Raw genomic sequence first — 26,417 nt, forward strand, 5'->3', positions numbered from 1 at the left:
AATATTTAAGTTCCTGAGAAAATGATTAAATGTCACAAACTTGTTCAAGATAATGTCTTTTCTTCCTTTTCTTCACAAGGAATCTTGCTCAACAATTGCCTAATATTTTCCTTTAATGCTGAAATAACCTGCTGATATTCATGTATTTGCTTCATATATTTCTCCTGCAATTCCTGGTGTTCGTGAAACGCTTGTTCCAAGATTTTTCTCGCTTCTGCAGGTCGCACATCTTTTTTCGTTAATCCCAGCAAATTCTCCATATACAAATTGCGTTCTCGCGTTTGCTTCAACTCTTGTCTCAATGCGTTCAATTCCACAGTAAGCATACTGTTTTCCTCCGTCAATCTCAATTCTTTGTCACCGATAGACGTATCCTCCTGGAACATCTGCTTCTTCAGAGACGCGATAATCTTTTCCAGTTGATCCTTTTGCTTGATGAATTCGCACTGCGCATCTATGTCCGCTTTGCGACTACGTAGAATTTCATCATCCGCGCTATATTTATGATATAAATTGATCACCGCGGTTTTCAGAGCGTTCGGTTCTTGTACGAGTTCCGAGACTTCAAAAATTTCGACGCGAATTTTTCGTAACTGCTGCTGAGACCTTGTGTTCTTATGGATTTCGCGGTCTTTCTCTCGGCGTGCGGTCTTCAATTTTTCCCGCTCTTCGTATAGCTGCCGCTCCAACTTTTCATTTGTCTTTTGAAGACTCATGAGCTCCTCCTGCATATTCCGAATACTATTCTTCAGCTCCTGTATCTCCTGATCCTTCGGTTGCATTTGATTCCTCAACTCATCAATCTTAAAATTCAACACAAACTTGAATTTCTCCAATTCCTGATTCGTTCGCTTCATATCATATATCTGTTCCTCTTTATTCCGAATAGTAGCGTCCCTCTCGATGATTTCCTTCTTTAGATCCATTATTTGCTTCTCAAGATCCTGTATATGTTTGTGAAATTGCGTATATTCGCCTTGCACCCGATTCACTTGCCTCTTTAGATCATCAACGTCTCTCTGACTGGCCATGAATTTGTTTCGCATTACTCCAGCCTCTCCTTTCAGTTTCAAACTGATCTGCTTTTCCTCATATAAGAGATTCTCGTACTTCGTACGTATCTCGAGAATCTCACGATCCGCGTCATCCTCTACTTGCCTCATCAAATGTTCATGAACGCGCTCCTTATGCATCATTTCGTCGAATGTTTCTTCCAGTTGTGTTTTCTTCTCGTAAAGCATAGCTTCGTATTTCGCCACGGTTGTTTGCAATTGCTCCGCGTCGCGTTTCTCAAGATCTTTTAATTGCTTCTCGAAGTTCTCTCGCATAGCATTAGTACGTTCTTCGAACGCCTGATACTTGTCGTATTCCGTAATCAACTTGGCCTCATAATTATTTTCCATTTGTTGCATCGCCTCCTCGTGCGACGCTTTCATCCTCACGATACTTATGTTTATATTGTTCATTTCATTTTTGTGATCTTCCCGATCCGTATCTATTTTGTCTACAAGTTCTTTGATTGCTTCGCAATAGCCTTGGTGCACCTCACGTAATTTATCGTTGTGCTGAACATCAATCTGCCGCAGTCTATATGCGTGTTCCGTTTCCAATTCTCTCAATCTCACTGTCAGATTTTGGATGCTGTGTATCTTTTCCTTTAAGTCACTTTTACCGATTAATACTTCGTCCGTGTACGGCAAATCTCTGCTCAGCTTCATTTTCCCTTCGGGAAAGTATAGCTTCCAAATGCACAAACTGCCGTCCTTTGCAACTGAGATCAGATAATTTTCGTTGTAAGAGATTGCGATCTAAGGAAGAAGGAAATAGAACGATTAAGAGAACAATTTATATCTTCATTTATTCTCACTGTATTAAGAGACAGAGAGATACCTCCGTGATGTCGACGCAGTGCATGTGGAAGTCCATTGATTCTATTGGAGTTTGAAGCGGACTTTTCAATGAAATGATGATACCACTGGGAGAAGTTATGAATAACGTTAGATCATCTTTCCCCATGATAATTTGTTGCATTTCTTTGCCAGGCAATTGGAACTCTCGTACTATCTGAAAAAGAACATATCCCAGTCAGCAAAATGTTAGCAATTTGCTTACAAATTGATGCAAATTTGATAAAAAATATTAACAAATTGACATCAATTATATTCACATTAAGCTTACGTTTTGCGGACAAGGCTTACTAACATAATGTAAAATCAAATTGTTGACAAAAACTGAGGAAGTTTTGATCGATTATTGCAATCAATTTAACAAGCTTGTACACGATTTTTGCCGGCCGATAATTCGTTCTTATATTACGTCAACAGATTTTGTTGCACATCTGCCATCAATTTGCTGACATCATTGAATATAACAGAATTTGCATCAAATTTGAAGTTTTTTTAATAACAAAATGTATGGCGAGCATTTGACAAAATTTGTTTTTAACTTGACTGATTAAGTAAAAGATATAATTCCAAAAGCAATCACATAATTTTAAAAATAAAAATAAAAGATATCAAGATATACCTCATTCTCCTTGATTTCGCGTATGTGATCATCCTGTGCGATTAAGTAAATGAACGACGCGTCCGAGGAAAGCGCAATGTCATGTAGGACGAAGGTTTTCCAAAAAAACTCGCTGGATCGCGTGCCAGTGGTCATGTCCCACTCATATATAGAACCTTCCGTACCCATGCTTAGTATTTTTAGGTCCGTCTGCGACCAGAGAAGCGTCTTCACCTTGCCTGTGTGTCCCTTGAAGATAAAGGGATTGTGGAAGCTAATAGTGGTGTACACCTGTATGACGTTGACGTTGACCGCGGCGAATAGATGACCATTGTGACTAAAGCGAACTGTCTTGCAATTTCTGATGGCGATCTCATGCATCGGTAGCAGATTGTCGATCAGGATGCTCATGAAGCGTAATTTGTCGGTGAAGCCGATCAGACAGAATAGTCCCATCGGATGCAATGCGACACTGAATATATCTTCTTCATACTGCTTCAGCATAATAAGGCTTTCTGTTTCAAAATCCCACAGCCGAACGCTATGATCAAATTCACCGCATGTCATGAAGACCGGCTTCCACGCGCACATAGAGAGGCCACTGATGGGACCATGATGTAACGGCTGGCCCATGATCTCCATTTTCTGTGGTTCCGGGTCCATCTGCAGATCTGGACCCCACAGCGTCGCGTAATACAGTTGGGACCAGCCGGTGGTGACGATCAATCGGTCAAAGCTGGGATTCACATTGATCGTGTGGATCTTGTAAAGATTCGGGTCGTCGTCCTTTACCATTCGCTGTGGAATCACGTAAACGTTCCTCTTCGTGTACTTGTGTTTCCCTTCTTTTTCGAAGAGTATGATGGTTCCTCCGCCGTACGCATAGGCAAATCCACGTGGAAATGCGATCAAGCAGCGCACGTTCTGTTGCCACACAAAGTCCTCGCCGATTCCTAGTGTTACCTGTGAGCCGGTGACGATGGGCATAACGTACTCCTCGCGAATCTTGAGATTCATTGTTACGGTATCAATCATCCTGTACACGTTTTTAAGATCGCCGTTCTCCAGGTAGAGCATACGGCCATCCTGGGTGCCAACCATGAGTCTGTCGCCGTCCAACCAAGCCATCGAACAGACAAGGAGGTTCTCCGCTTTAGCGAAACCATACGGGCGCCACACCGTCTCAGAAACGATAAGAAACTTAAAGGTATAAGCACCACCGACCGCTACCACTGTCGCGTCTGTTGGATTGCAGGATAACACGTCGGCGATCGCCAAAGGATTTTGTGGATTGGCCAGCTTAAACGTTGACTCAACCTTGCCCTTTTCCCAATTGTAAAAGAGCATCGTTTGATCGGGTTCGCTAGTAATTGCTACCAGATTCTTACTATCGAAAGTAAAACTTATACACGTAAAACTGGTTACTCCTGGAGCGTCAAAAGGTATCCCAAGCAGCTTCCTACGCTTCAGAGAGGTGATATCATAGATGGATATGGTAGGTTTGTCTCCTATATCGGATATAGCAACAAATTTCCTGAAATTATAAATTATTTAATTACAATCTGTATATAAAAAAATAGAGGAAGATTAAAATGTATCAACACAAACATCTTATAACTTATGAAATTATCTTTTTATTTTTCCATCTTTGTAAATTGTTACGTTTCCTTCCCCTAATAAACAATTTATTAGCGATACATTAAATTTGTTCTGTTTAACAAAATTTCTTGTACAATTTGTCATTCTCTTTCCTCTTTTTTTTCACATTGAAAAAAATAGATGAACTGTGCAAGAAATTCAGCTAAAAAGTATAGATCTATTAAACTTAAGGATATATTGAGCTAACATGAGATCAATATTGTGCCAATAAATTGTGCTTCCTATATTAGGGTTTTATTAAAATTGAAAATCTGAAAGTTTGCTTCAATTAATTCAGTTTCATATCATTGAATGAGTTTCTCTTTATTCTATTTATTTTCTTTCATGGACGAATGTGCTTGTCACTTCATCAAGTTTACTTACTTGTTGGGCGAGACACACATGCCGTTTGCGTCATAATATCTTTCAGGTAATCGAATCAGCTTCTGCTGACGCTGAAGAATATTGTGAATGGCTATTGCATTGCCGACTGGATATAAAACTTCCGCATCTGTGATATAATGCGCATTGTTGGCAATGTCTGTCTTCAAACCATATAAAACGCGAGTTTGCAGGGACACAGCCATCTCGCTCGAGAGCTACTTTTACGAAAACAATAACTTTTCTTTTGTATCTAAAAGGATTTCCTTTCTTAACTATATTTTCCACAATGTTTTCACAAGTTTTCTCCTTTTTTTCTTTATTCGAATATAAACATACTCCATTTCAAAGATATATGGAATGCGCCTGAAAAAGACAAATGAAGTTTGTTTTCTGCGGCTGCAAATGTACACTTTTGAAAATTAAAGCGAGATAGATATATGTTTGATATTTGTCGAAAACGAGAAAGAGAGTTCTATATATAGTGCAGTCTAGTGCAGGAATAGCAAACAGGCTAATTGATTCATAATATATAGAGAATTGTTTACATCTCCCTGGAAACGGTGCATCTTAGGCTGCGTTCCAAGTTCATACATGAAACGATACATTATCAAACGAGAATGGATTAAAATGGATTAAAATACTAGTAGATTCAGATTTTCAGAAATACAGATTTATGAATGTTAAAATAAATCCTTTTTAATCCTGAATGCATTTTTATTCATTAATAGGAATAGACATGGAGTATACTTCTATGCTTTTCAATCTAAAAATAATATAGTAAAATAAATATAATAACACTCAACAATTTGCAAAGCAATATAAAAATTCTTGATAACGACCAATAAACAAGCAAAAGAGATGTTAGAATAATAATAATTTAATTATTATTGTATTATAGTTAATACATAAAAATAATTCAGTAAACATTTTGACTTACAGTCTTCCTCAATAAAATATGAATACAATTAAATTAATTAAAATATTAAATTCTACAATTTAATATATCAAAATAAAGTGACATTCTAAAAATATCATCCGTCCTCTTCGAGATTATTACATCGAAATAATTTTTGTCACACCATGTTCAAAACGAATATATGACAGTCAAAATTATTCAAACCAGATCCCCGTTTGACAGCGAGAATCGTGTTAGTTCTTTGTATGTAATATGAGTCAAGATATAAAATTGTTCTAAATAAAATTAATTTTTAGAATTATGAATGTGTATTATTAAAAAAACTGTCTTTTTAAAAATAAAATATTGATTAAACTTACATAACATGATATAATTTTGAAAAAAGAATCCATCAACAATAGTAATCATAATAAATTAAAGTCTAGATAATTGCAATTGTAATGTAGTAATAACTTGAATATGATAAAGATTATCGACTAAGATAACACTCAGATAGTGTATGTCATATTATACTTACATAAAGAAATTCACAATATTTTGTGTAAGCCTGATCGTTATTGATTACAATATTACAGTTAGTAAGAGAGAAAACGCTATTGGCTAACAATATGTGATAGTTCTCTTGTAGTATGTTAAAATATGCTTTATCCAACAACTCAATATCATACAATTGATACTATTTTTTTGTTCTTTTATGTGAATCATCTCCGTGATTAATTTTTTTTTATAATTATGTCCAATTTCTAGTATTTTGGCATTCTTAATCAGAATGCATCCTTAAATGCATACATTTATCTATTTAATGTATTAATTTTTACATATTTATAATTAAATTGATACTTGACTTTTTCATAAAGTAAGTGTTGAATGATTTAAATTTAGATATACAGAATAAAATCCGCTTTAAACGATTTATCATTTCTGCCGAAATTCGGAATAAAATTCTATAATTGGACAGAATACACACACCTGTATTAAAATTATCAAAATTAGCGCCGAGATACTACCGTGTCTTCTGATACTAGAGAGAGCCGACTTTATTAGATAAATTTATACGACTATCGAATGGGCTCGGGGATAATTGAAGAGTTTGATGTTACCAACTGGAGACGTAAAAATTTTAAAAATATTTCATAATAAAATATGTATTAAATTTATCAGATATTTATTATTTATTCTTTATAAATAAGCATATTTATAAAAAAAATATAATAATATTATATATGTTGTCACACAACGAAATTGCATTTTCTCCATAATTATCATGCATGGATAATAACAATAAAAGTGAAATTTTTAATAAAAATTGATTCAATATCGGATATCAATCGAAAATAATGCTTATCTATGAAACATTAATAATAAATCATACAATTAATATTGTATATTATGAGGTACTCACAGGATAATCATCAAAATTTTAGTAGCACGCAAATAAAACTGGTCTTTATAATACTTTATCGATGATTGAGGAAGCAACTGCGAACGGTTCCATTCAGAAATCACTTTGCTCGAAACCGCCGTGTTTTGGCGCCAAATCGTGTTTGGGTGCCAAGGATTGACGTAAAAGGTTTCCATCGGTTAATCCAACCGTGTATCACCATTGCACGATTTTATCATTAATACCAGGTATTTATTCTTTTAATGCTTTTATGCGCCGACATCTCAACGTTGTTTGCTTGCAATGTTCTAACCTATTTTGATTTTTATTTCCAAGGTCGAATTCTTAAAGTCAAGAAAAACCGGAGTTCTAACGACCGCATATTATTTTCCTCAGTTCTACCGTTGATTCTTTATAAAAATGGAAGATTCAACAACAGCACGTCTAAAGAAGCTAGTTGCAGACAGTAACGAAGTCCTGGAACTCAGATTAATCCGCAACCTCGATGATTTGCATTTGGAAGAGGCTATCTTCAAACCAGAGATGACTTATCAAGTATTCGGAGATAGGTTTGTTGTTATAATATTAATTTATTGAAATTTATGTTTTTTATTAATTACTATGTAAACATTATAAGCATGATGCATCATCCTTATCCTATCATTTATCCTTGTTATTTATCGAATAAATAAGAATAAATGATGCATTATGTACATTATGCGTGAAATATATATATGTGTATTGTATTTTCATGTATGTGTGGATCTTGTTATTCTTATTCTTTTAATTTTTCATAGGGAAATAATATTTGGTTATTTGGACCTGAAAATACAGCTGTTCTATTCGGCAGGCTCTTTGGAAACATATTTGGGAATGAAATATACTGAGAAAGTAAATGCAAAACATGAGGGAGTCGAAGCCGATGAGGTGTTAACAAAGATCATTCCAAAGCTCGCTCCTGATGTTCACTATAGCTTAGCGAATTTTACTAAGACGCTTGCCAAGGATGATACATTTATACCATATGGAGAATTGATACAATCTTTCTCAATAAACGGTATCTAATTCTCTTATTTCTGTTTCTATACATGTGACTTCAAATTTAAAAGCCATAACGATTACTATTACTGTTTTTATTGAATGATATGTAGATGAAGGCACAACAAGGCAATTTGTAGTTTATAAAGCAGATATGGGTTACAAAGGATTCAAAGAATATCATCAAAGAATTCAAACATTCCTTCTTTGGTACATAGATGCGGCTCTTTTTATTGATATCGATGACGAACAATGGCAGTATTTTAATTTGTAAGTCATTCGATATCCTATTATTCAAACCAATATATAGGTGTGTATAATATACATGATCTTCATTGAATAATCACTTTTCTGAAATAGATTCGAAAAATATACGACGTCTGTAGGTACTACCCGATATGCGACAATTGGTTTCGCTACTGTGTATCAATATTATGCTTATCCACAACATATCCGGCCACGCATCGCTCAATTTTTAATTTTACCACCATTTCGAAGAATAGGTCTTGGTAAACATTTGTTGCAAGCGATTTATCGCGAATACATAGGAAGGCGCGAAGTTAAAGATATAACAGGTAATCCTCGGCAAAAACTGTATTTCGCATGTATGCACTGCTATTACTGGAAATTTGTAATTTACATCACGTATACTACAGACTTTCAGTACTAGCGTATATTATGACCGTTGTTTATTTTGAAGGGTTCGAATTTGAACTTCAAAACTTTGATATTAAAATCTTTGAAAAACTTGGAACAATAAAAATTATACAATTATTAATTTAATATGATTGTAATAGTAATGAAAATATTTTCATTAAAAAATATATACATAATATTTATAAATATATATTATGAATATATTTTCGTTTTTTTTTTCATTCGCATAAATATATTTTTTAAACGTCGAAAGTTTAACTTTGAAGATTTGAATTCTTCCTAAGCTTCACATCTTCGAAGTTACTAAAAGTAATAATTCTAATTTTTATATGAATACGGCCAACATTGCGCGTTAATGATGCATTTTAATAAATCTATATTTACAGTGGAAAGTCCGTCCGAAGATTTTCAAAGACTACGAAACTATGTGGACGCCTTAAATTGCAGCACATTGTCCAGTTTCGCGCCAAAACGTTTAAAGCATGGTTTTGATAATGAAATGATTGTTGAGGCTAGAAATGCATTAAGAATAAACAAGGTACCTATTAACATGTGATTTATTTTGTATTATCATCGTTTGTTTTGTTCTCCTTTCTCTCTACTTTATAAATATTTTATTCACAGAAACAGGCTCGCATAGTGTATGAAATTCTACGATTGCAGGCGACAAATGTCGCGGACGCAGAAGAATATCGAGCGTACAGAATAGATGTGAAGAAAAGACTGAATATACCATTTAAAAGAAAACAGAATGAGGAGATGAAAATAGAGCGCGCGTTGAAGAATACCGGGGATAAAAGCACGTATACGAATGGTAATGGACTTCCATCCGATGAGCAACGCAAAGAGATACTAGAAAAGGAATACCGGATCTTGGAAGAGGAATACAAAATGGTCATTAAGCGGTTGGATTACGCTTCTGAGCTGTGAAATGTTATGTGAATTGAATGCGCATTGATTAATTAAAACAGCCGATGGTGCCATTTTGGCTCCGCTAATTATTTTAACCCTTCTATCTTGCATTAGATATACAGAATATTGAAAATATGTGAATATAATATTTCTAACGATATAAATAATGTAATAAATACAAAAATAATTTTTCACTAACCAAGAGATAGGAAATTATCAAATTGGCACCTTCGACAGTTCTAACGGAATACTATCAGCGTTTCTAGTGTTAATTAAAAAATGTTTAAGCTGTGAAAACAAATATATGAATAATTTCCAACGTTTTATATTTGTGTACAGATATGTCAATTCATTAAATTTATCTTGCTTTTCTACTTTTATGATGTTTAATTGTTTTCGATTATTACTTCGATAGGGTCGAACTCGGTTCAAGTTCATTGGCCCATGTCAGCTTATCGTCAAAATGGTTAAGTAACCGCTCTTGCGAATTTTTCAAAATTTTTAGTATAAGATTCGTCACCATCGTCAAGATAAAGAAATAGAATAGTACGGTAAATGTCTTGTGATAATTTGCTTTGTCGAATGCACGAATGGAGATTCTGCAACATCGTCTAGTTATTCACATTCATGATGCGATTTGTGTCTAAACATCGAATAAAGTGAGAACGGTTAATTAAGAATTATGGTAATGCAGCGGGTAGAATGTCGTCTATCGTCCTACAAATCTCATGTCGCAATTGAGCCATACACCATCCGAGGAGGTCATACTGTTAGCCCGGGGTTACAAGCTGGGGAGGAAGCTCGGTGAAGGTTGTTATGCAAAAGTCTGTATTCTAATTAAAAAATATTTATTATTCCTGTCAGACATTTTAAATAGCATTAATTCTCTCGTTATAGGTGTATTTAGCCGAATATAAGCCGGAACATGACACAGAAAGGAATAGCGTCCTGGCCTGTAAAATAATTGACACTGTTAATACACCAAAGGACTTTGTTCTGAAGTTCCTGCCACGTGAGCTGAACATTCTGATAAAACTGAATCATCCACATGTAGTGCATGTTCACAGTATCTTCCAAAGGCGTACCAAGTATTTCATATTCATGCGCTTTGCTGAGAATGGCGATCTTTTTAATTATATACTGAAGAACGGCAGAGTGACAGAGAGTCAAGCTCGTGTGTGGTTTAGACAACTTGCTTTAGGTATCGTGATACTTCTATCTTGAAGAAACAGCATTAACTATAATACTGCTATAAGTGAATTTTCATCTGAGTGCTAATTTAAATATTTGCTGTTGGGTAGATTGTTGAAGTTCATATTTTTATATAAAACTAATATTAGTTATTTTAATACCTGTGCAACCTATAAAGTAGATATAAAAAGGTATAAAAAAGTTCTTAATTTCATGAGCGAATTTTTATTCAGAGTAGTGTTAATTTAAAAAAAATATGAACATTCCAGGATTGATTTATTAAAAAAATCAATCACGAATGCAATTAATAAAAGTAATTAATAATTATAATTTGACGAGTTAGATTTGTGCATTTAACATGCATTTGTTTGCGGATGTTTTCTCTAATGCGTCTTCATTTACCAGGTCTTCAATATCTACACGAGATGGAAATAGCGCATCGCGACATCAAATGCGAAAACGTTCTTGTCACGTCAAATTTCAACGTCAAACTGGCGGACTTTGGTTTTGCTCGATACATGATTGACAGCCATGGCAAGCACGTTCTGAGCGATACGTATTGCGGTTCGCTGTCGTACGCAGCGCCGGAGATCCTCCGTGGTTACCCGTATAATCCAAAGATGTCCGATGTATGGGCACTGGGCGTGATTCTCTACATAATGTTGAACAAGTCCATGCCATTTGACGAGGAGAACCTAAAGCGCCTATACGAGCTGCAAATAGCGCGCAAATGGAAATTCCGCAGCAAAGTAATCAGCAGTCTAACCGATTGTGTGAAGAAGCTTGTAGGCAATTTGCTCGAGCCGGAAGTATCTAAACGCTGGCATTTGGACCAGATCATACAGAGCGATTGGATCGCCATGGATCCGCGCCTCCTGATTCTTACGCCCGCAGAGCAGATCGCGCTTAATAAAGCGATTGAGGAACGCAAGAAGTTCGAAGAGAAGCTTAGGAAGGAATCGGTATGGGCGGAGATAGTCCCAATCTCTTACAATTGTTGCTCCTAGACATTCTTTATAAGTCTAAATGCCTCTTAGTATCGTTTCCGTCGTACATCGTAGTGATGATGCGTAAAACGTTGCTGATTATCCATTTGGTGTACACGCGCATCTTGTCGAGCATTCGATTGCGAGACTACCTCGAATAATTTTGCAATATGTGCTCTCCGAGCGTGTCAATTTTCTTACGTTTCGTAGAAAAAAATATATAACTAAAGAGAACACGCATAATGCAAGTGACGTCATAAAATTACGAATGATCGATTTTCAGACACAACAGAAAATCGAGAAGACAGAAATGATTGACGAGCACAAAAACGACAAAATGGAAGAAATAACGATCCTTAAAGACGCTTCAAAAGTACGTGCCATTATAATTAATTATATATTAAGCTAATGTTAAACGGCAAAATTTTCTTATTTCTTAGGGGACAATTTCCACACTTATGACAGCCTAAGTTTAACTTAAAAATTGGTTCTTCCCGATCTGTAATATTCGCCTTTTTACATTCTTATTCATTTGTGATAATAAACTAGAAATAATTTGATGCAATGCAGTTCAATATATTTTTAGCGCAGTTAATATAGATACAATTAATATACATATCTACAAATTTTCATCTTGCGTTTTTCTCTTTTTTTATTTCAAGCTACTGCAAGTAAGAACGATAAATATAAAGTAAATACTTATGTATGGGTACACACCGAATTTCTCGAATTTGAATAAACTCTCTACAGATATTACTAAGAAATAACACTTTACGCGTACTAGTTGCCGACATATCGTGCTTTTAAAACGGTCGTGCTGTTCTCTGTTGTTGCTTTGACATAATAATTGGCATCGAAAATGAAGGTCTTTATTTGCCCCTCCAGAGATATTTTAAAAATGTGTTCCGGACGGAAAAGTCCTCCGAGATTCCACATACCATCGGATCGTATTAACAGATGTTGACCATTCGGTATCTTACTGATTACAAACGAACTCGAACCTGGTAAAACGTATTGATTGAGTTCGTTCCACGCGTGATAACGCAATATTAAGATTTCCTCGAACAATCGCAAAAAAATCCATAACGAATAATCGATTGATTCCACAAATACTTCGAGTATATCAGGCACATATAATCCTGTCAAATATTATTTTGTAATATTACACAATTCTTCATTACTATAATATGATTAAATATTTCTTCGTGAGACTTACCTGCTACCTGATAAAATTGTTCATCGGTATACGAATAAATTGAGACGAAATCTTTTGACACTAATACTAGAAACATAGTATCATCCAGCAGTATCAATTTCTTCGTCATAACCGCGCTGATATTTATACCGGCGATAGCATACAATAATTCCGTATCGTTACAAATTGAAGACGTACTCTCTGACTCGCAAAGACAGGTACTGTTAAGATTCATGTCCTCTGTGTTAGAAATATTAGAAATGGTTTGCAATACATCCTTGTCCACTACTTCAAATTTATTCACATAAATAGCACGATCTGCGCACAAAATGATCAATAATATTTTGTTGAATTAACATCCATTCTTAAATGCTATTTAATGATCTGAATGTATAACTTACTTTGCAATGCAGTTGTTATATCTTCCGTCAATGTCATGACTTCCGTCATTCTATCAAAAACTATGTCTATTTTATTTTTCGCAATATTTGTTAAGTTTAACCCTTCGTAGAGTCCACCGATTGTGATGTTCCCAAAAATTTCAATTTCATTTCTGAAATCCATCTTACTTTCTATCGTCTGCATCGCTTTACGTTTCTTCATTTGATTGTTTATTAACTCCGTCAGATTTACATTATTCACAGTACCATCAATAACAAGAGATGTTGCATTAAGCTGCCCTTGTATCCTCTTGGTTCCAAACAGCGTTTGATTTCCACATTTCAGTAACGCGTCTTCGATATTGCGACCCATAATCGTACCTTTGACGCTAAAAAAAAAAGTAAGAGTTCTTAACGACATTTAACAAAAATATTGTTTTAATAGAAATATCAATTACCTCAAATTATTCAAAGTAATGTTGGTAAAAGTTTTTTGACCTTTAATCACCAACAACTTCTGACATTTTTTAGTTACAGCATATTTAGTAAAGTTCGAAAAGTTTATATTTAATGCCTGGAGATTTTTAGTCGTCAAGCTTAATATCATTTTCTTACCGGTGATAACGTTACGTTTTGTATCACGCCTAACAATATCCGTATTTAAATCGATTCCGTTAAATTTACCATCCCAAATCATATTATCTAAATTAAAAATATAATTTATTTTTTTTAATTCATCTTTTTAAGAAAAATAATGTTCTCTGTCTTACTTATGTACAATTCTTCAAAACGCCACGCAGCAGCAACAGTTTGCGTCGTATTTTTCATCAAGGAGTTAGTCAGCAAATTATTCAAATTCAAGTCTGAAGATTGTAAAATTGAATTATTTTCTGCGTTCATAGAAGGCACCTCAACATTCTTAAACGACGAAGCTACAGTAATATGCTGTGTTTCTGTTTTGCTTAAAAATTTGCATTTCATATCCTTCCACATGTTCAGATTCAATGAATTGTTAGAATGCTGAAAAAATTATTAAATTTCTTATGGTTAATATTATTTTTTTATACGTAAGATATCTTTTGTTTTATTTTTATGTTTTTACCTTTAAGATGATATCTCCTGTTAAAGTAATATTTTCAAAGTATATATTGTTACCACATAAAGTTGTGTCCTGATTTGCCATCCATAAATTTTCAGATAATTGTTTTAGATTCACATTCTTTATATTTTCTATAACTGGCTCCTTCAAAAATCTGACTGATCCTAAAGTAGAAATATTTACATACATCATTAAAATCCTGTCGTCATAAAATATAATTAGTAAATTCCATCACTGTACCTTCTATAATAAATGTCGATGGTGCATTGCTTGCGACGTAACCAAAAGTCTGAGGCACGTTTATCACATGTGTACTTAGAGTAGTAGAAATCTGTTTTGAACCTAAATTAAGATTTGTATCTAAATGCGGAAGTTTTAACGTCGAGCGGGAAGCATATATGTTGCTTGACGTAAAACCACGAGCTGCAAAAAGATATAAATTGCTTTCAAGATATAAATTACGCATTAAATTTTTATTTCAAATTAATGGGAAAATATTACACATAAACTTACCGAATGTTACGTGTCCTAAAGATATCAGATCATCTACCTTCAGTACATTTTCCATAAAAGATTGTATGTTTATATCGTTGATTTTTCCAATGTCGCTATCTCCTTTTATAATTACGTTCTTTACTCTTGTAGGTAAAGAGAGATTGAAGTAGGCTGGCGTTTCGAGATTGTTAACGACGAGTTTCTTAAGATTTACTGGTCCTTTGATGTGACTTTCACCTGTCCACTCGTTCACTGCAATTTTTAGGTCTACATAATATCGAGTGTAGTGTGGAACTTAGACCAATTTAAATTATTTTTACTTTTTATATTTATTCCTTTAATTTTTGACGCTGATATGTTCTTTACAAAAACCTGACCCGTGAATAGCTTCGCTGAAAAGTCAATGCTGTGCAAATCTGACACCGAATCGAAAACAGTCGTATTCAGATTTTGAGCTCCAAGAACATGTGAAACATTTAAATTTTTTACAAATATATCGCCCATTTTTATTGAAGAAGTTCTAATTTCCGGAGTGATGACTTCTTTTGCACATAGGGGAATCGTCAATCTGCAAGTATATATTTTTAGAGGATGTAAAATTTTTAGAGGGTGCTTCATAAAACAAAAAGATATGTGTACTTTGGAATGGGAAGGTTTTGATGGGCAGCGCTTGACAAAGTGACACTATTATTCGTGTATTTTGTTCCAGAAATAACAATAATTTCAGCAGAATTTTTCGTTACGAAATTCGTGGTAACGAAGTCCCACATAGTCACGTTGCTCCATTGCTGAAAACGAAAATATAAAGTAAATTCAAAATTGTCATGCACGCGCACACAAACATAAATTTTTAAATAATTACTGTTTTGTTGCTGGATAATATCAAATGTACCGATACGTTAGAATCTAACGGTATAGTATCCTCTAAGATTTCTTTCATCGACAGCCCACGAGACCTGACGATATCTTTAGCTTTAACGAAGTTGCTAAACGTTACGTTCTGCAGGAAACGATCACCAGACAATACCAACGGTGTGAGAATCTCTTTCAAAGGCTTTAATCTTTCAATTCCTCTGCCTGTTATTTTGCCTGATGTTTTGACAAGTCCTGTAAGTCTTACTTTTGTAGCAGTTATCGAACCGTGCATTATAGTGATGGGACCATTTAATGGCAAAAAGAATTCGTCCTTGGTTAGATATAAATCTTTTACTCTCGCCTCTTTCATGTACACTGTTTGCTCAATGCTTCTTGTCGCAATGTCTAAAGGAATTGAAACGTCTGTCGCACGCAAATTGGCGAAAACATGATTACCTAAAATTCATATATTAAACATAATGTAATACAGAATATGTAATAAAGAAACACAATCAGCACAGTGCATTAAATCACCTGTAATTACTTGATCTCCTGAAACTTTCAAAGCTCTTTCTTGCAGATCTCGCATTAGTATCCCGTTAATAGATTTCTTAACGAAAATATCATCTATCTTAAAATTAGGAACAGGGCATCTCCAGTCAAATAGTGTCTTTACTTTCAATTTGGCGAGCCGTAGGACCTCATTGGGTTTGGATTTCACATATTTGGGTTTAATCCCGCCATCTGTAATTATACGATGAATATGACAATTCGTTTTACAGTTGATTGTGAGCTTTTTGCCATGCAAGACTGTATGCTTAGATTTTTCAGCATCTTCTGTTCTTTGTGTCAAGAGGCTGTTTGTCAGATTTAATTTTGCAATTATACTCTTGTATCGCTCCGTCAACTGGATCAATTCCTCTGCATTCTGACCGTTAATCTAGCAACATTCAAATACAAAATTATTTTAATCGAGTTAATATGAAATTTTATTTTTTATTTAAACTGACAGAAATCGAGAGATAGTGTTTTACATTCTGCATACGAAGCTGACCGATGTGCGCGTTCGAAATCACGGGACTCTTTAAATCTGGAAGTTTTTTCAAAGTTCTCTGAGACGCCTGTTGTTTGGTCTCGAAACACCAAGTGGCTGTTTCGTCCAGCAAAGATTTCCACGTTTTCTTTACCGTCCAAGTAGGATTTAAGAATTTCCATTCTCCAGCCTGATCCTGTATTACGAGCATGTCTTCGTCATATGAGCGAATAGAACGAATTTGTCGAAATTTGTTCGATAATTTCGTACGCAATCTTAAAAATCTCCAGCCGTTGTATTGATAAATTCCTACGGTATTCTGTTCCACTGAAAATAGGACGACGGTGTTGCCCATTGTCAAGGAAAGAATCTGTCTCGTCGGAGCGATTTTTTGAAATGGCACGAAGCGGCCGTACATCTCCTTGTACAAGATCGTAGACTCATTACCGGCTAAAACTAGAAAGCGCTCTTCGAAATGACCCTCTTTGAAGTGAAACGAACTGACGTCGTTGGCGTAATGTAATTTTTGTATCTCTACGAATTTGTTAGAACGCATAGAAAACCGGAGTATTTTCGTGAATGATCCTACGACGACAATATGCATGAAACTTTTGCTCTGAAAAGGCAAGAGTTTTCTTGCTCCATAGAATAACGTATCAATCTTGTCGAAGTTCTCTCCGAGCCAGACGAATATAGATATTTTTGTTTCCGAAGCAATTCCTAAATACAGCTGATTCATTTCGAGCCAGATATGCGTATGCATCACTTCGAGAATTTCGATCTCTTGTTTGAACTGCAATTCGTATGTTCCATTTTCGTCCTTGCTAAGACACAGAATAACGATTCCTTCGAAATCCTTCTGCACGACTATAAGCGTACCGGCGCTATAATTATATACAATTATCCGTTTTCCATTGGGCTGCGGATATGTTCTGATAAGTTGCGCTTGATTATTCTAAAAATTATATAATTTTACAAAGTGTTTCTTTTTTCTATTATTTTATAAGAAATATAAAATGTAGTTTACAACATACAACCAATTGATAAAATAATATATCTGAGGAATTGACGGCAACTGCGAACCAGAGAAATCGGTTTTCATCCTGTACGAAAAAAAAGGCCGTGTCTTGAAAATCCGGTAAATTGAAGGATAAAGTCTCTTCGAAACTTTGCAGCACGTTTATACCTGTGAATAAAATAAAAACTCGAAATTACAAACGCATTTTTGTAAAATTTATTTCTTATCTCAATATTCAAGAATTAAATTAAAAAGTAAAATAATTATGAGAAATTTTTTAATGGAGAAATGTTTATTTATATCATTTTTAGAATTTGATACATATGATAATATTAAGATTCCTGTACTTTATTTATTACTTTAGATCTAATTTTGTAGATATATCAATATCTTTTAATATTGTTATGCATTAAATTTAAATAAATTCTAAAAATGATATTCTATAAATAAGCAGCCTACATTTAAAACTCCTTGCAATCTCATAAAAATTATTTTTATTTTTAATGTAATATTTTGACACTTTAATTGTTTTAAACATCTTTTTCTTAAGAGATATAACTTCAGTCATAGCAATAAATTAAAAAATTGAACAGATTCATTTTTATAAACAAAGTTTCAAAACAAATTAATTAAATGAAATATAACGAAAGATAAAGATAAAAAATACGCAAGGCAACATGTTCCAAAACGCAGCTGCGCGATAGGATTTTCTACGTGACAATGTCAACATCAGCTGATCTCTCGATAACCTCAACGTCTGAACGCATACACAGTATTTCGTATTATCATCTCGATTCGGCTGACCAGACCGTCGTCAAAAACCGAGCGTAGCAAAGTTGCGAATTGATTCGACGTCCTATCATATGCATCATCGTTTGAGACATGTCTTCTCCGGAAGAGATGATAGAGAGTTTGACAGCACAGTTGAACGAACTGCAAGCATTACAGTCCGTTTACCCAACCGAGCTAGCCGTGACGGACCATGGAGTTTTGGCTGACATTAACGAATACATCGAATGTCCCGATCGTGAACCACCGCGATGGCTGGAGTATGCCATCGCAGTCCCATTGAACGGTGTAATAAACATTTATTTATATATACAACATAATGTTGCCAGATCTACATAAAATTGTATTGTGAAGTTAGCACGCTTATATTAATATAAAAAATAACGACAGTTTCAGTCTCACTTTTCATAGTTTTTCAATTTCTTAGCAAAATAAAAAAAAGTTTCGCATTTTTTACACTCAAAAATCAAATTTGAAAATATGGCATGTTAACTTCACTAATCTAAGACATTTAGTCGACATCTTTTTCCCTCTTAAAGTACAAGAAAACTAATATTTCCACTTTTGGCTACAGTTTCCATTAGTAATGCTCGAATACTAGTAAAACATAATTATCGAAAAGTCAAAAAATTTCTGAATTTTATCTTTTACATAAGAAATATAATATTAATAAAAAAAATAAGAAGTCAATAATGACCACTGAATACTTCTAATATTAACTACTTGCTCTAAGTTTTACTTTTACTTATGCCAATAGTGTATCATTAATATGTTGGTTTTATCACTCTAGGAAAATATTGAACTACTGGTAAGCTTGCCAAGTAACTACCCGAAGGAGCAGCCTGAAGTATATGCGAGAGGTTCTTGCTTAGACAGAACGCAGCAGTGTCTACTGAACAAGAATCTCTCTCTCGTTGTCAAGGCTCAGGAGATGAATGAGCCTTGCATCTATACGCTGATATCGTGGCTGCAGGACAATGTTGAGACTTATCTCAAAGCTTCCGTATGTAACCAAGCGATTAAGCGCAGTGATGCGAATACAAGCGGCATGGAAGATCGGACCGCACTAGTTTTCTCCAGATATTGGATCTACAGCCATCACATATACGGCAAGATCAAACGGCGGGACGTGGCTAATTTAACGAAAGAGAACTCCATCACAGGATTCTGTTTGGCTGGCAAACCAGGAATAATTTGTATGGAGGGAACTCTGGAAGATTGCGACTACTGCTGGCAGAAAGTAATGTCAATAATGATTTTTCAATATCCCAATGTTTAATGTAATGAGAATATTTCACGCTAGTATAGTTTTTTTTACAGATTAAAGCTATGAACTGGCATAAGATATTGATAAAATTAATGGAAAAAGAGGAAGATTGCAGTAACGTGGATAACATGCGCAAGTTTACGGAGTTTCAAGAAGTTTCGTTTCCTACTACTGAGCGTCACAATGACATGGGTCAGTTTCTCAAGTATCTAACTGATCATGATTGCCAGCATGCGTTCAAGGAGCTTTTCGGAATAGAAGGAAAATTTAGTAAACTTTCAAATTGATATAATTGTATAGAAATGTACGTACTTTGACTAATTTCTTTCAATTAATTTCAGAAGATTTTTGCATAAGTGAAAAATCTTTTGCTCACCTTTATTGGGTTCATTTTCAAGGCTTCTTTTTTGTCGCTTGTTTCTCAGAAGTTCTTTAGTCTTATCGTTCATATATTTTGCAATTTCGTTGTTAATATTATTCCTAGTATCATTATTTAATATATTGTACGCTAAAAATGCCGAATTTTTTATTTTTAAATAAAGATAGTAATTTTTATATTCAAGTACAAAATGATTAATATTTTACCATCACTGAGATTTTTGAAGTATTCTGTCGTCCGATCGAGTATCGCGTACAAGTTTTCTGTTGAATAAGAAGGGGAATATTCGCACTGTGTCGCACATATTAATGTGAAACTTAGAAGGAACTCTCGCAACATATTCACACAAAATAGTCTCTCAAACTATCGATCACGACTGATCCACAATGCCATCCAATAATATCGTGTTTACAGTTAGGTTTTTTTTTCTGTACATAGTTCTTACCTTTCCGAATTCCACTCTGTAACAGGTGTGTACACACACGCACACCAATATAAATCTCTCTATACGATACATATATAAGGAGTCTCAGAACTTCTCATTTACAGATTCTTTGATAAATAGAAGATAAATTTATTCCTAACAAATAAATAATAAAACAATTGAATAAAATAAGAGATTGAAAATGAAAGAATATGTTGAATATGAATATGAGTATGAATATGTTAAATTGAATGTTGATAATAATAAAATTTTATTTTATATATATATATATGTCTGTATATGTAAGTTAAAGTAATTTAATTTACAAATTTATCTAATAGTGGCGTAACGTAAAAATTCATTGGTGAGAAATTGTCCCGGGATGTAAGGCGCAGGTGGGCCAAGAATATCTTGTGCAGGACTGTGGATCTTAATTTGTCTCATATGAGTATCCCTGCCATTCTGATGATTGCTGATGACTGCTATTTGAATCATGAATGTCCTAATGGGCCGATCATTGATGTTTTTAATAGGGATCACTATCCAACCACTTGGTTCGTTCAAGTCCATCACTTCCACCTCCTGTAGATCATTGAAATTGGTCCCAGCTCTAATGCTTATCCTGAAAGTTAACCAAAACGCCTTTATTAATAGGAACCAATGATTGCTGAGTGCTTTCTATTTAGGCCTAGTTCCACTAATGTAAAATTAACTTTAATCTTGTTTCAATTCACTTTTTATCTTTTTCTAATATTAATAATTAGATTAGTGGAACTAGACCTTAGAGTGAAATCAGTTGATATAAACATTTTATCTTTGTATCCAGTGAACAAAGATAGGAAGATACTTGTATCAACTTGTGTCATCAAATAGCAAGCATTTGAACAATATTTCTAAGCAATAAAAAATATTGCTACCTGTTGGGAGTATAGCTCTCATCTAGCTTGTAATCTGTATAGATACATATGTCACGAATAGTTGTTTTCCTCTTGAATTGTATGTTTACCAAGTGAGGCAATTGTCCGTCCGATTGCCAATACGTTTCTGTGATGTCATCACGAAGCTGGTCCACGCCAAATCCTGGCTTACAGCTAGACAAACTCCAGATAGCATAATTCCCGACCTCCCGTACTCGACCAGTTAGTTGCTCCTGTACGGGATCTATCTCCCCTGAGCGATTATCTTTTATATGTAAGACATTCCAATGTAATTTTACACTTGAAAACTGATTGCATCAATCGCGAGATACTTGCGATGAGAAAATATAAAAGAAATTGCAGTGTACTCACCAGTACTTGTAGTCTTGTTGCTCATGATTAGTTAGGTTAAGCTTCTTCAAACCGTTGTTCTAATGATTTTAGCGTAACAACTTCGCTAAATCTAATGTAGCTAATACTCGCTAGAATATCATACAAAATAACAGCAAGTCATGCGATTTAGTACATTACGATAATTACTTCTAATTCCTAGCGAAAGTTTTAACCCTATTCTATGCATTTTAAAAACCAGCTTGCTCTCTCTCTCTCTCTCTCTCTTTCTGTCTTGATTCGGTATCGAGATATCTCGACTTCTCGAGACTTCAAGCTTCAAGTTCAAATCAATTTAAATCTTGATTCGATTTCGAACTAGTAGAATTGTACGTGCATGAAATCAATAATTATTCAAATTCGATTTAGACGCATGAGAGATAAGAATTTATCGCCGAAAAATATCTCGTCTTTATCAATAGATGTTTCAAATTTCATCGCGACGGATAATTTTGGGAAATGGCTTTGTTGGGATATATATATTTCAAATCCAAATAAATTCAAAATTTGATTTTGAGATAAAAATTCACCGAGAAATATTGCGTCTTTATTGATAGACATTTTAATTCATATCGCTATTAAAAAAACCGGTTTGTTATGCTATACGTTGCCATGGTTGAATTGATTGTGATATATTGTTTTACCGCCGCTTCAGTCTGTCGTCGCTACTTTGCGCTGAAAGTCGTGGGTGTCACACAAGTTGATACACTAAGATAATTGATATTTTGGGGCGTTTCAGTAAACAATGGCAGTTTGAATCAAATTAACTTGATCAGTGAATTTTAAAATCGATCGATTAATCCGTGATGACATTGGCATTGTCGAGAATAGATTATACGACGGTGGGAGTCACCTCACGTGGCACAACCATCATATTTCCGCCTTATGAAGGGACGACGAAGCAACCACAAAAGTTTGCTGTTGCAGATCACGACGGTGTGCTGCATATTTATGGTATAAATATGCACATCTTATTACACAAATATCTTAACAAATAAATAGTAATAAATAAGTAATTAATTAATATATTATTTAATGCTAATTCTTAATTCATATTAATTAATAATTAAACTATTATTCTAATAAGACAATATTGCAATTAATGTTAAGAGATGCTTTAATATCGTAATTATCTTCAAAATGTGTTTTGATATTAATATGTCAATGTTGAAACAAATATTATAAGACGTCTAAATTTAAGAAATATATAAAATTATCCTTCCTTGAACAGGCATGAAAAAGGGGGAGTTGCAATTATCGTTTAAATCCTTGCCCGGCCCAAAAATTCAGAAAATGGTTCTTGGTGGCTCAATAGGTATGTTGAGGGATAAAATTTTTCTTGCGTACGGCAGCTCCGTAAAAGGATTCACGAGAAAGGGCAAGCTGTTCTTAGAGTTCGATACCAGCCTTATAGATCCGATTTCTGCGATGTAAGTTCACTTACACTCAGCTCAACTCCACGATGATACCTTTGATATACTCCACAATCCCGTTATCATATTATTATGAAATGTTCTTCATAGGTACGTCCTCGGTCCTGATCTTGCGGCATGCGCGCGTGATCTTTATCATCGGTACAGAGACTGCAAAGATGCCGATTCGTACCTGACTGGAGAGACCTTGTACGATGTAGTGCTCTTGCCTGGAGACGGCAACGTAGTATACGCTATTCTAGCCTGTGCGGACTGCGCGGTAAAACGTCGTAATAATTTCATTGAATATGATTCGAGGATCCGTCCCAAAAGTCTTTCAGACTTCAATCGAGAAATGCAATAATCTTAGTAAAAAAAAAAATGTACTTTCACAAAAAAAACTGTCGATTACTTTATTCCATTTCTTAAAAGTTACCATTAATACTTTTGCGATTTTACATAGAATATCCTTTCATTCTTGTAAAGTTTCTGCGATGGATTTCAATCTTAATTTTCTTCTTAGTAAAAACTTACAGAGAGATTCGAATATAGAATTATTTTCCATGAATGCATCCTATAACTAATTCATCGATGCAGTTCTACTTTCCAGGTACGTGTTTTGCATGGTACAAGAAGTCCAACGGTTTTAAGATTGCCGAGCGCTCCTACGGTGCTTTCCATATACAGGTATTATTGATATTTCACATACAGCACACACATACACACACATTTCAAATGAATTATTTTATATTACTCATCTCGTTTCAGAGAGGGAGAAATATACTCGAGGGACCGCGTTTTGGTCGGTACCGCGGATGGTAGAGTCGGACTGTTGATCCTTCAAGGCAACAAAACTCTTCGAATTACCTGGCTGTTGACTTCGACAGGCTCGGGAATCACTTCGTTGGATACATACGAGTTGCAAGACGGTATAGATATCCTTGTTGGTCGGCAGGATGGAGTCGTCGAGGTGTACACGTTTCCTGACGAAGATGTATCGTCCATTCTGCGCTATCACTATGTGAGTGATTGTAATCGTATGTATATATTTCTCATCGAATTGGATATTAGTTAAGAAATAAATCATTGTAGAATGCTGGCGAGAGTATTAGTACAGTCGTCGGTGGGATAATCGGTGTCGCCAATTATCCTGAGGTTCTCGTCACGACTTACTCAGGACGAGTATTCGGATTGACTACCAGTCCTCCCGGTTTACTAGAAGCGGGACAAAGCGATATCGGATTGGCCAGATTAAAGCTGGAAATACATCAACTGCAAGAGAAACTCATTGAGGAGAAAGATTCAGCCAATTTTGTGCCGGACCCTTTAGCACCTTTGATATTAGCAGTGAATCATAAGTAATCACAACAAAATTATTTCTACATTATAAATACAAAACAGATTAATCAGAATAAACTGAAATCGCAATAAAAGTTAATTCACAGGATGGAATTACACAAAGAAGATGCTTCATATTCCCTATCAGTAGAATTAGACGCGTCGATTGACAATATTCTAATACAATCCGATACGCCCATCAACCTGCTGGAGACAGAGAACAATAGCGCAGTGGTCAGCTTATCCGCTTGCAATCCTACAGAGGGCAATTTCCTCCTTGCTACTTATCGATGCCAAGTAAATGCAATTTTCTGTGTGTAAAACAATATAATCTCTTTAAATTTTAATATCTCTAAAAGTATGAAAAATCATTTGTAAATAGATTAATACAAATCGTCTAGAAATGCGACTAAGATCCATCGAGGGTCAACCAGGTACCTTGCAGATCTATGTAACGTCCCAGGTATTTTTCTTTTACACGTTGTCTTTCAAATCCAAGATTCATGTTATTAATATCTATGGTAATTCTCAGGTACAACCGAAACGTTGCCGTAAAATTACAGTTCCCATTCACGCTTTATCTCTGCATGTTAGACTGCACGAAGACGATAATATCACATCCAGTGGTCCGTTTAATGAATTGAAACTAAATGGCCAATTCACCATTGCTGAAGTACTTTACTTAAGTTTCTTTATTTTGTTAATCTTATCGCAAGAGAAATAATTGTTTATGGCTTTCTTTTTCAGATGCACGCGTGGCTATCTTTAGCGTTACCAGACGTGCCCGAGAGGCCTCATATTAACGAGGGTGAAGCTGTTTTAATATATATCTCGTCCTTCATCGGCACAATTCTCAAATGCAAATATAAGTAAGTACATAATATAAAATCGCAGATCTGCATTTGTCATTAATCTTTTGGTAAACTACAGAAAAGGAAGTGCACTTTTTCTTGGCGAGAATATATCCACTATCATAATTCTTAGAGACATCTTGACGAAGGAGGCGACGAAACGAAAGCTAAAGCTAGACGTCTTCTGCGGTAATTATTTGCGATTGTTGCATATTTCTCTTCGAAGTTGTAAAATGATCGTAAACGTAAATTTTTACACAGAGGTAGCAGAAGGAAGCATATCTAGAGTCTTGGAGTTAATTCTTCCGCGTTTGAATGCAGCCTACGATTTAATCCAAAAAATAAAGATTCTGGATGCTCTCGAAGAGTGGGAGCTCCAGTCCAATCCAAGGGAAAATTTATGCTCTGAATATCAAGAGTTGTTGGAAAAGGAGACGGAGATTAGATCATTTATGGCGAAGGATACTGAAATCCTGAATAGGCTGCACGCTATCATTACCGATTTATATGTAGATTGGGAACGAGCGAAGCGATCTCGAAGGTAAAGATAAGATTCTTATCGGCGCGATCCAATTCTAACAATACTATTCGTGTAATAGAATCAGTGGTAAGGAGGCTACAGCGAAGCTCCAAGATGCCCTCGAATCTAAAGACCTAGCTACCATCTTACAAATTTTCATCGGTAAAGCCGACGTGAGCGTGCCGACTCTAATACCCGCGGCTATTTAGATGTTCGGAGATTGCGAATGAAGTGGACCAATGCATTTCTATAAACACATTCAAGTAAAAAATATATTTTTTAACGTTGATTCACAATAATATGTATATATATATCAATCATTAAATTGTACAAATTATACAATTGTACAATCCTAGTCTTAAAAATGTACATTTACAATTAGTGTTAATTACAGTATAATGTGTACATGTACCATTTATCTGTATATATATATATATACATATATAT

The 26,417-nt window shown here is 34.8% G+C and overlaps 7 protein-coding genes across 11 annotated transcripts; 4 read left to right on the top strand and 3 right to left on the bottom strand.

Moving 5' to 3' along the window:
• Positions 1 to 44: 44 nt before the first annotated feature.
• On the bottom strand, positions 45 to 4,731 carry LOC108749318 (cilia- and flagella-associated protein 57). Its single transcript, XM_018487924.1, has 4 exons — positions 4,528 to 4,731; positions 2,527 to 4,039; positions 1,891 to 2,064; positions 45 to 1,808 (listed from the first exon to the last, which is right to left on the bottom strand). The coding sequence occupies exons 1-4, from the start codon at positions 4,728 to 4,730 to the stop codon at positions 45 to 47; spliced, it is 3,654 nt and encodes a 1,217-aa protein (XP_018343426.1). The 5' UTR covers position 4,731.
• A 2,194-nt stretch (positions 4,732 to 6,925) lies between these two features.
• On the top strand, positions 6,926 to 9,748 carry LOC108749441 (histone acetyltransferase type B catalytic subunit). The gene is made up of 7 exons (XM_018488166.1): positions 6,926 to 7,072; positions 7,161 to 7,393; positions 7,622 to 7,881; positions 7,976 to 8,132; positions 8,223 to 8,437; positions 8,906 to 9,057; positions 9,144 to 9,748. Exons 2-7 carry the CDS (start codon positions 7,245 to 7,247, stop codon positions 9,447 to 9,449), a joined length of 1,239 nt encoding a protein of 412 aa, XP_018343668.1. The 5' UTR covers positions 6,926 to 7,072; positions 7,161 to 7,244; the 3' UTR covers positions 9,450 to 9,748.
• Positions 9,749 to 9,903: 155 nt separating this feature from the next.
• Positions 9,904 to 12,181, top strand: LOC108749442 (testis-specific serine/threonine-protein kinase 1-like). 2 transcript variants are annotated; one of them, XM_018488168.1, is made up of 5 exons: positions 9,904 to 10,255; positions 10,329 to 10,632; positions 11,028 to 11,584; positions 11,892 to 11,981; positions 12,049 to 12,181. In XM_018488168.1, the coding sequence occupies exons 1-5, from the start codon at positions 10,160 to 10,162 to the stop codon at positions 12,076 to 12,078; spliced, it is 1,077 nt and encodes a 358-aa protein (XP_018343670.1). In that variant the 5' UTR covers positions 9,904 to 10,159; the 3' UTR covers positions 12,079 to 12,181. The 2 variants fall into 2 exon arrangements, with proteins under 2 accessions (XP_018343670.1, XP_018343669.1); XM_018488167.1 differs by lacking the exon at positions 12,049 to 12,181 and having other exon boundaries at positions 11,892 to 12,042.
• Positions 12,182 to 12,274: 93 nt separating this feature from the next.
• On the bottom strand, positions 12,275 to 20,666 carry LOC108749440. The gene is made up of 16 exons (XM_018488165.1): positions 20,325 to 20,666; positions 20,116 to 20,247; positions 17,700 to 17,851; positions 16,667 to 17,620; positions 16,167 to 16,572; positions 15,640 to 16,088; positions 15,417 to 15,565; positions 15,098 to 15,345; positions 14,796 to 15,029; positions 14,523 to 14,705; positions 14,286 to 14,446; positions 13,954 to 14,203; positions 13,642 to 13,885; positions 13,205 to 13,572; positions 12,825 to 13,121; positions 12,275 to 12,747 (listed from the first exon to the last, which is right to left on the bottom strand). The coding sequence occupies exons 1-16, from the start codon at positions 20,455 to 20,457 to the stop codon at positions 12,389 to 12,391; spliced, it is 4,719 nt and encodes a 1,572-aa protein (XP_018343667.1). The 5' UTR covers positions 20,458 to 20,666; the 3' UTR covers positions 12,275 to 12,388.
• LOC108749443 (RWD domain-containing protein 2A) lies at positions 18,365 to 20,186 on the top strand. 2 transcript variants are annotated; one of them, XM_018488169.1, is made up of 3 exons: positions 18,365 to 18,760; positions 19,263 to 19,712; positions 19,781 to 20,186. In XM_018488169.1, exons 1-3 carry the CDS (start codon positions 18,566 to 18,568, stop codon positions 20,024 to 20,026), a joined length of 891 nt encoding a protein of 296 aa, XP_018343671.1. In that variant the 5' UTR covers positions 18,365 to 18,565; the 3' UTR covers positions 20,027 to 20,186. The 2 variants fall into 2 exon arrangements, with proteins under 2 accessions (XP_018343671.1, XP_018343672.1); XM_018488170.1 differs by having other exon boundaries at positions 19,793 to 20,185.
• Positions 20,667 to 20,835: 169 nt separating the features above from the next.
• On the bottom strand, positions 20,836 to 22,092 carry LOC108749352 (anaphase-promoting complex subunit 10). Of its 2 annotated transcripts, none has more exons than XM_018487970.1 (3): positions 21,832 to 22,092; positions 21,460 to 21,712; positions 20,836 to 21,164 (listed from the first exon to the last, which is right to left on the bottom strand). In XM_018487970.1, the coding sequence occupies exons 1-3, from the start codon at positions 21,854 to 21,856 to the stop codon at positions 20,873 to 20,875; spliced, it is 570 nt and encodes a 189-aa protein (XP_018343472.1). In that variant the 5' UTR covers positions 21,857 to 22,092; the 3' UTR covers positions 20,836 to 20,872. The 2 variants fall into 2 exon arrangements, with proteins under 2 accessions (XP_018343472.1, XP_018343471.1); XM_018487969.1 differs by having other exon boundaries at positions 21,460 to 21,724.
• A 323-nt stretch (positions 22,093 to 22,415) lies between these two features.
• On the top strand, positions 22,416 to 26,220 carry LOC108749339 (Bardet-Biedl syndrome 7 protein homolog). 2 transcript variants are annotated; one of them, XM_018487953.1, is made up of 13 exons: positions 22,416 to 22,803; positions 23,081 to 23,279; positions 23,373 to 23,541; positions 23,872 to 23,948; positions 24,030 to 24,282; positions 24,354 to 24,619; positions 24,707 to 24,896; positions 24,982 to 25,062; positions 25,132 to 25,272; positions 25,347 to 25,468; positions 25,530 to 25,639; positions 25,712 to 25,991; positions 26,050 to 26,220. In XM_018487953.1, the coding sequence occupies exons 1-13, from the start codon at positions 22,656 to 22,658 to the stop codon at positions 26,177 to 26,179; spliced, it is 2,166 nt and encodes a 721-aa protein (XP_018343455.1). In that variant the 5' UTR covers positions 22,416 to 22,655; the 3' UTR covers positions 26,180 to 26,220. The 2 variants fall into 2 exon arrangements, with proteins under 2 accessions (XP_018343455.1, XP_018343454.1); XM_018487952.1 differs by having other exon boundaries at positions 24,982 to 25,272; positions 25,530 to 25,991.
• Positions 26,221 to 26,417: the final 197 nt, after the last annotated feature.

This window comes from Trachymyrmex septentrionalis, unplaced genomic scaffold (assembly GCF_001594115.1).
Source record: "Trachymyrmex septentrionalis isolate Tsep2-gDNA-1 unplaced genomic scaffold, Tsep1.0 scaffold29, whole genome shotgun sequence".
Taxonomy (NCBI): Eukaryota; Metazoa; Arthropoda; class Insecta; order Hymenoptera; family Formicidae; genus Trachymyrmex; species Trachymyrmex septentrionalis.

What these genes read in the sequence shown, in the direction of transcription:
- LOC108749318 (XM_018487924.1), bottom strand. Translation starts at nt 4,730, where the DNA reads ATGGCTGTGTCCCTGCAAACTCGCGTTTTATATGGTTTGAAGACAGAC. An exon ending in ATGTGTGTCTCGCCCAACAA is followed by an intron (nt 4,040 to 4,527) that starts GTAAGTAAACTT and finishes TTATAATTTCAG; the next exon opens with GAAATTTGTTGCTATATCCG. An exon ending in GCGAAATCAAGGAGAATGAG is followed by an intron (nt 2,065 to 2,526) that starts GTATATCTTGAT and finishes GTTCTTTTTCAG; the next exon opens with ATAGTACGAGAGTTCCAATT.
- LOC108749441 (XM_018488166.1), top strand. Translation starts at nt 7,245, where the DNA reads ATGGAAGATTCAACAACAGCACGTCTAAAGAAGCTAGTTGCAGACAGT. An exon ending in TATCAAGTATTCGGAGATAG is followed by an intron (nt 7,394 to 7,621) that starts GTTTGTTGTTAT and finishes AATTTTTCATAG; the next exon opens with GGAAATAATATTTGGTTATT. An exon ending in CAATGGCAGTATTTTAATTT is followed by an intron (nt 8,133 to 8,222) that starts GTAAGTCATTCG and finishes TTTCTGAAATAG; the next exon opens with ATTCGAAAAATATACGACGT.
- LOC108749442 (XM_018488167.1), top strand. Translation starts at nt 10,160, where the DNA reads ATGTCGCAATTGAGCCATACACCATCCGAGGAGGTCATACTGTTAGCC. An exon ending in GTGAAGGTTGTTATGCAAAA is followed by an intron (nt 10,256 to 10,328) that starts GTCTGTATTCTA and finishes CTCTCGTTATAG; the next exon opens with GTGTATTTAGCCGAATATAA. An exon ending in GTTTAGACAACTTGCTTTAG is followed by an intron (nt 10,633 to 11,027) that starts GTATCGTGATAC and finishes TTCATTTACCAG; the next exon opens with GTCTTCAATATCTACACGAG.
- LOC108749443 (XM_018488169.1), top strand. Translation starts at nt 18,566, where the DNA reads ATGTCTTCTCCGGAAGAGATGATAGAGAGTTTGACAGCACAGTTGAAC. An exon ending in TCGCAGTCCCATTGAACGGT is followed by an intron (nt 18,761 to 19,262) that starts GTAATAAACATT and finishes TTATCACTCTAG; the next exon opens with GAAAATATTGAACTACTGGT. An exon ending in GCGACTACTGCTGGCAGAAA is followed by an intron (nt 19,713 to 19,780) that starts GTAATGTCAATA and finishes ACGCTAGTATAG; the next exon opens with TTTTTTTTACAGATTAAAGC.
- LOC108749440 (XM_018488165.1), bottom strand. Translation starts at nt 20,457, where the DNA reads ATGTTGCGAGAGTTCCTTCTAAGTTTCACATTAATATGTGCGACACAG. An exon ending in TATTATCCAGCAACAAAACA is followed by an intron (nt 15,566 to 15,639) that starts GTAATTATTTAA and finishes TTTCGTTTTCAG; the next exon opens with CAATGGAGCAACGTGACTAT. An exon ending in ATTACTTTGAATAATTTGAG is followed by an intron (nt 13,573 to 13,641) that starts GTAATTGATATT and finishes TTTTTTTTTTAG; the next exon opens with CGTCAAAGGTACGATTATGG.
- LOC108749352 (XM_018487969.1), bottom strand. Translation starts at nt 21,856, where the DNA reads ATGAGCAACAAGACTACAAGTACTG. An exon ending in CAACAAGACTACAAGTACTG is followed by an intron (nt 21,725 to 21,831) that starts GTGAGTACACTG and finishes TACATATAAAAG; the next exon opens with ATAATCGCTCAGGGGAGATA. An exon ending in GAGAGCTATACTCCCAACAG is followed by an intron (nt 21,165 to 21,459) that starts GTAGCAATATTT and finishes GTTAACTTTCAG; the next exon opens with GATAAGCATTAGAGCTGGGA.
- LOC108749339 (XM_018487952.1), top strand. Translation starts at nt 22,656, where the DNA reads ATGACATTGGCATTGTCGAGAATAGATTATACGACGGTGGGAGTCACC. An exon ending in ACGGTGCTTTCCATATACAG is followed by an intron (nt 23,949 to 24,029) that starts GTATTATTGATA and finishes ATCTCGTTTCAG; the next exon opens with AGAGGGAGAAATATACTCGA. An exon ending in GCCAATTCACCATTGCTGAA is followed by an intron (nt 25,273 to 25,346) that starts GTACTTTACTTA and finishes TTTCTTTTTCAG; the next exon opens with ATGCACGCGTGGCTATCTTT.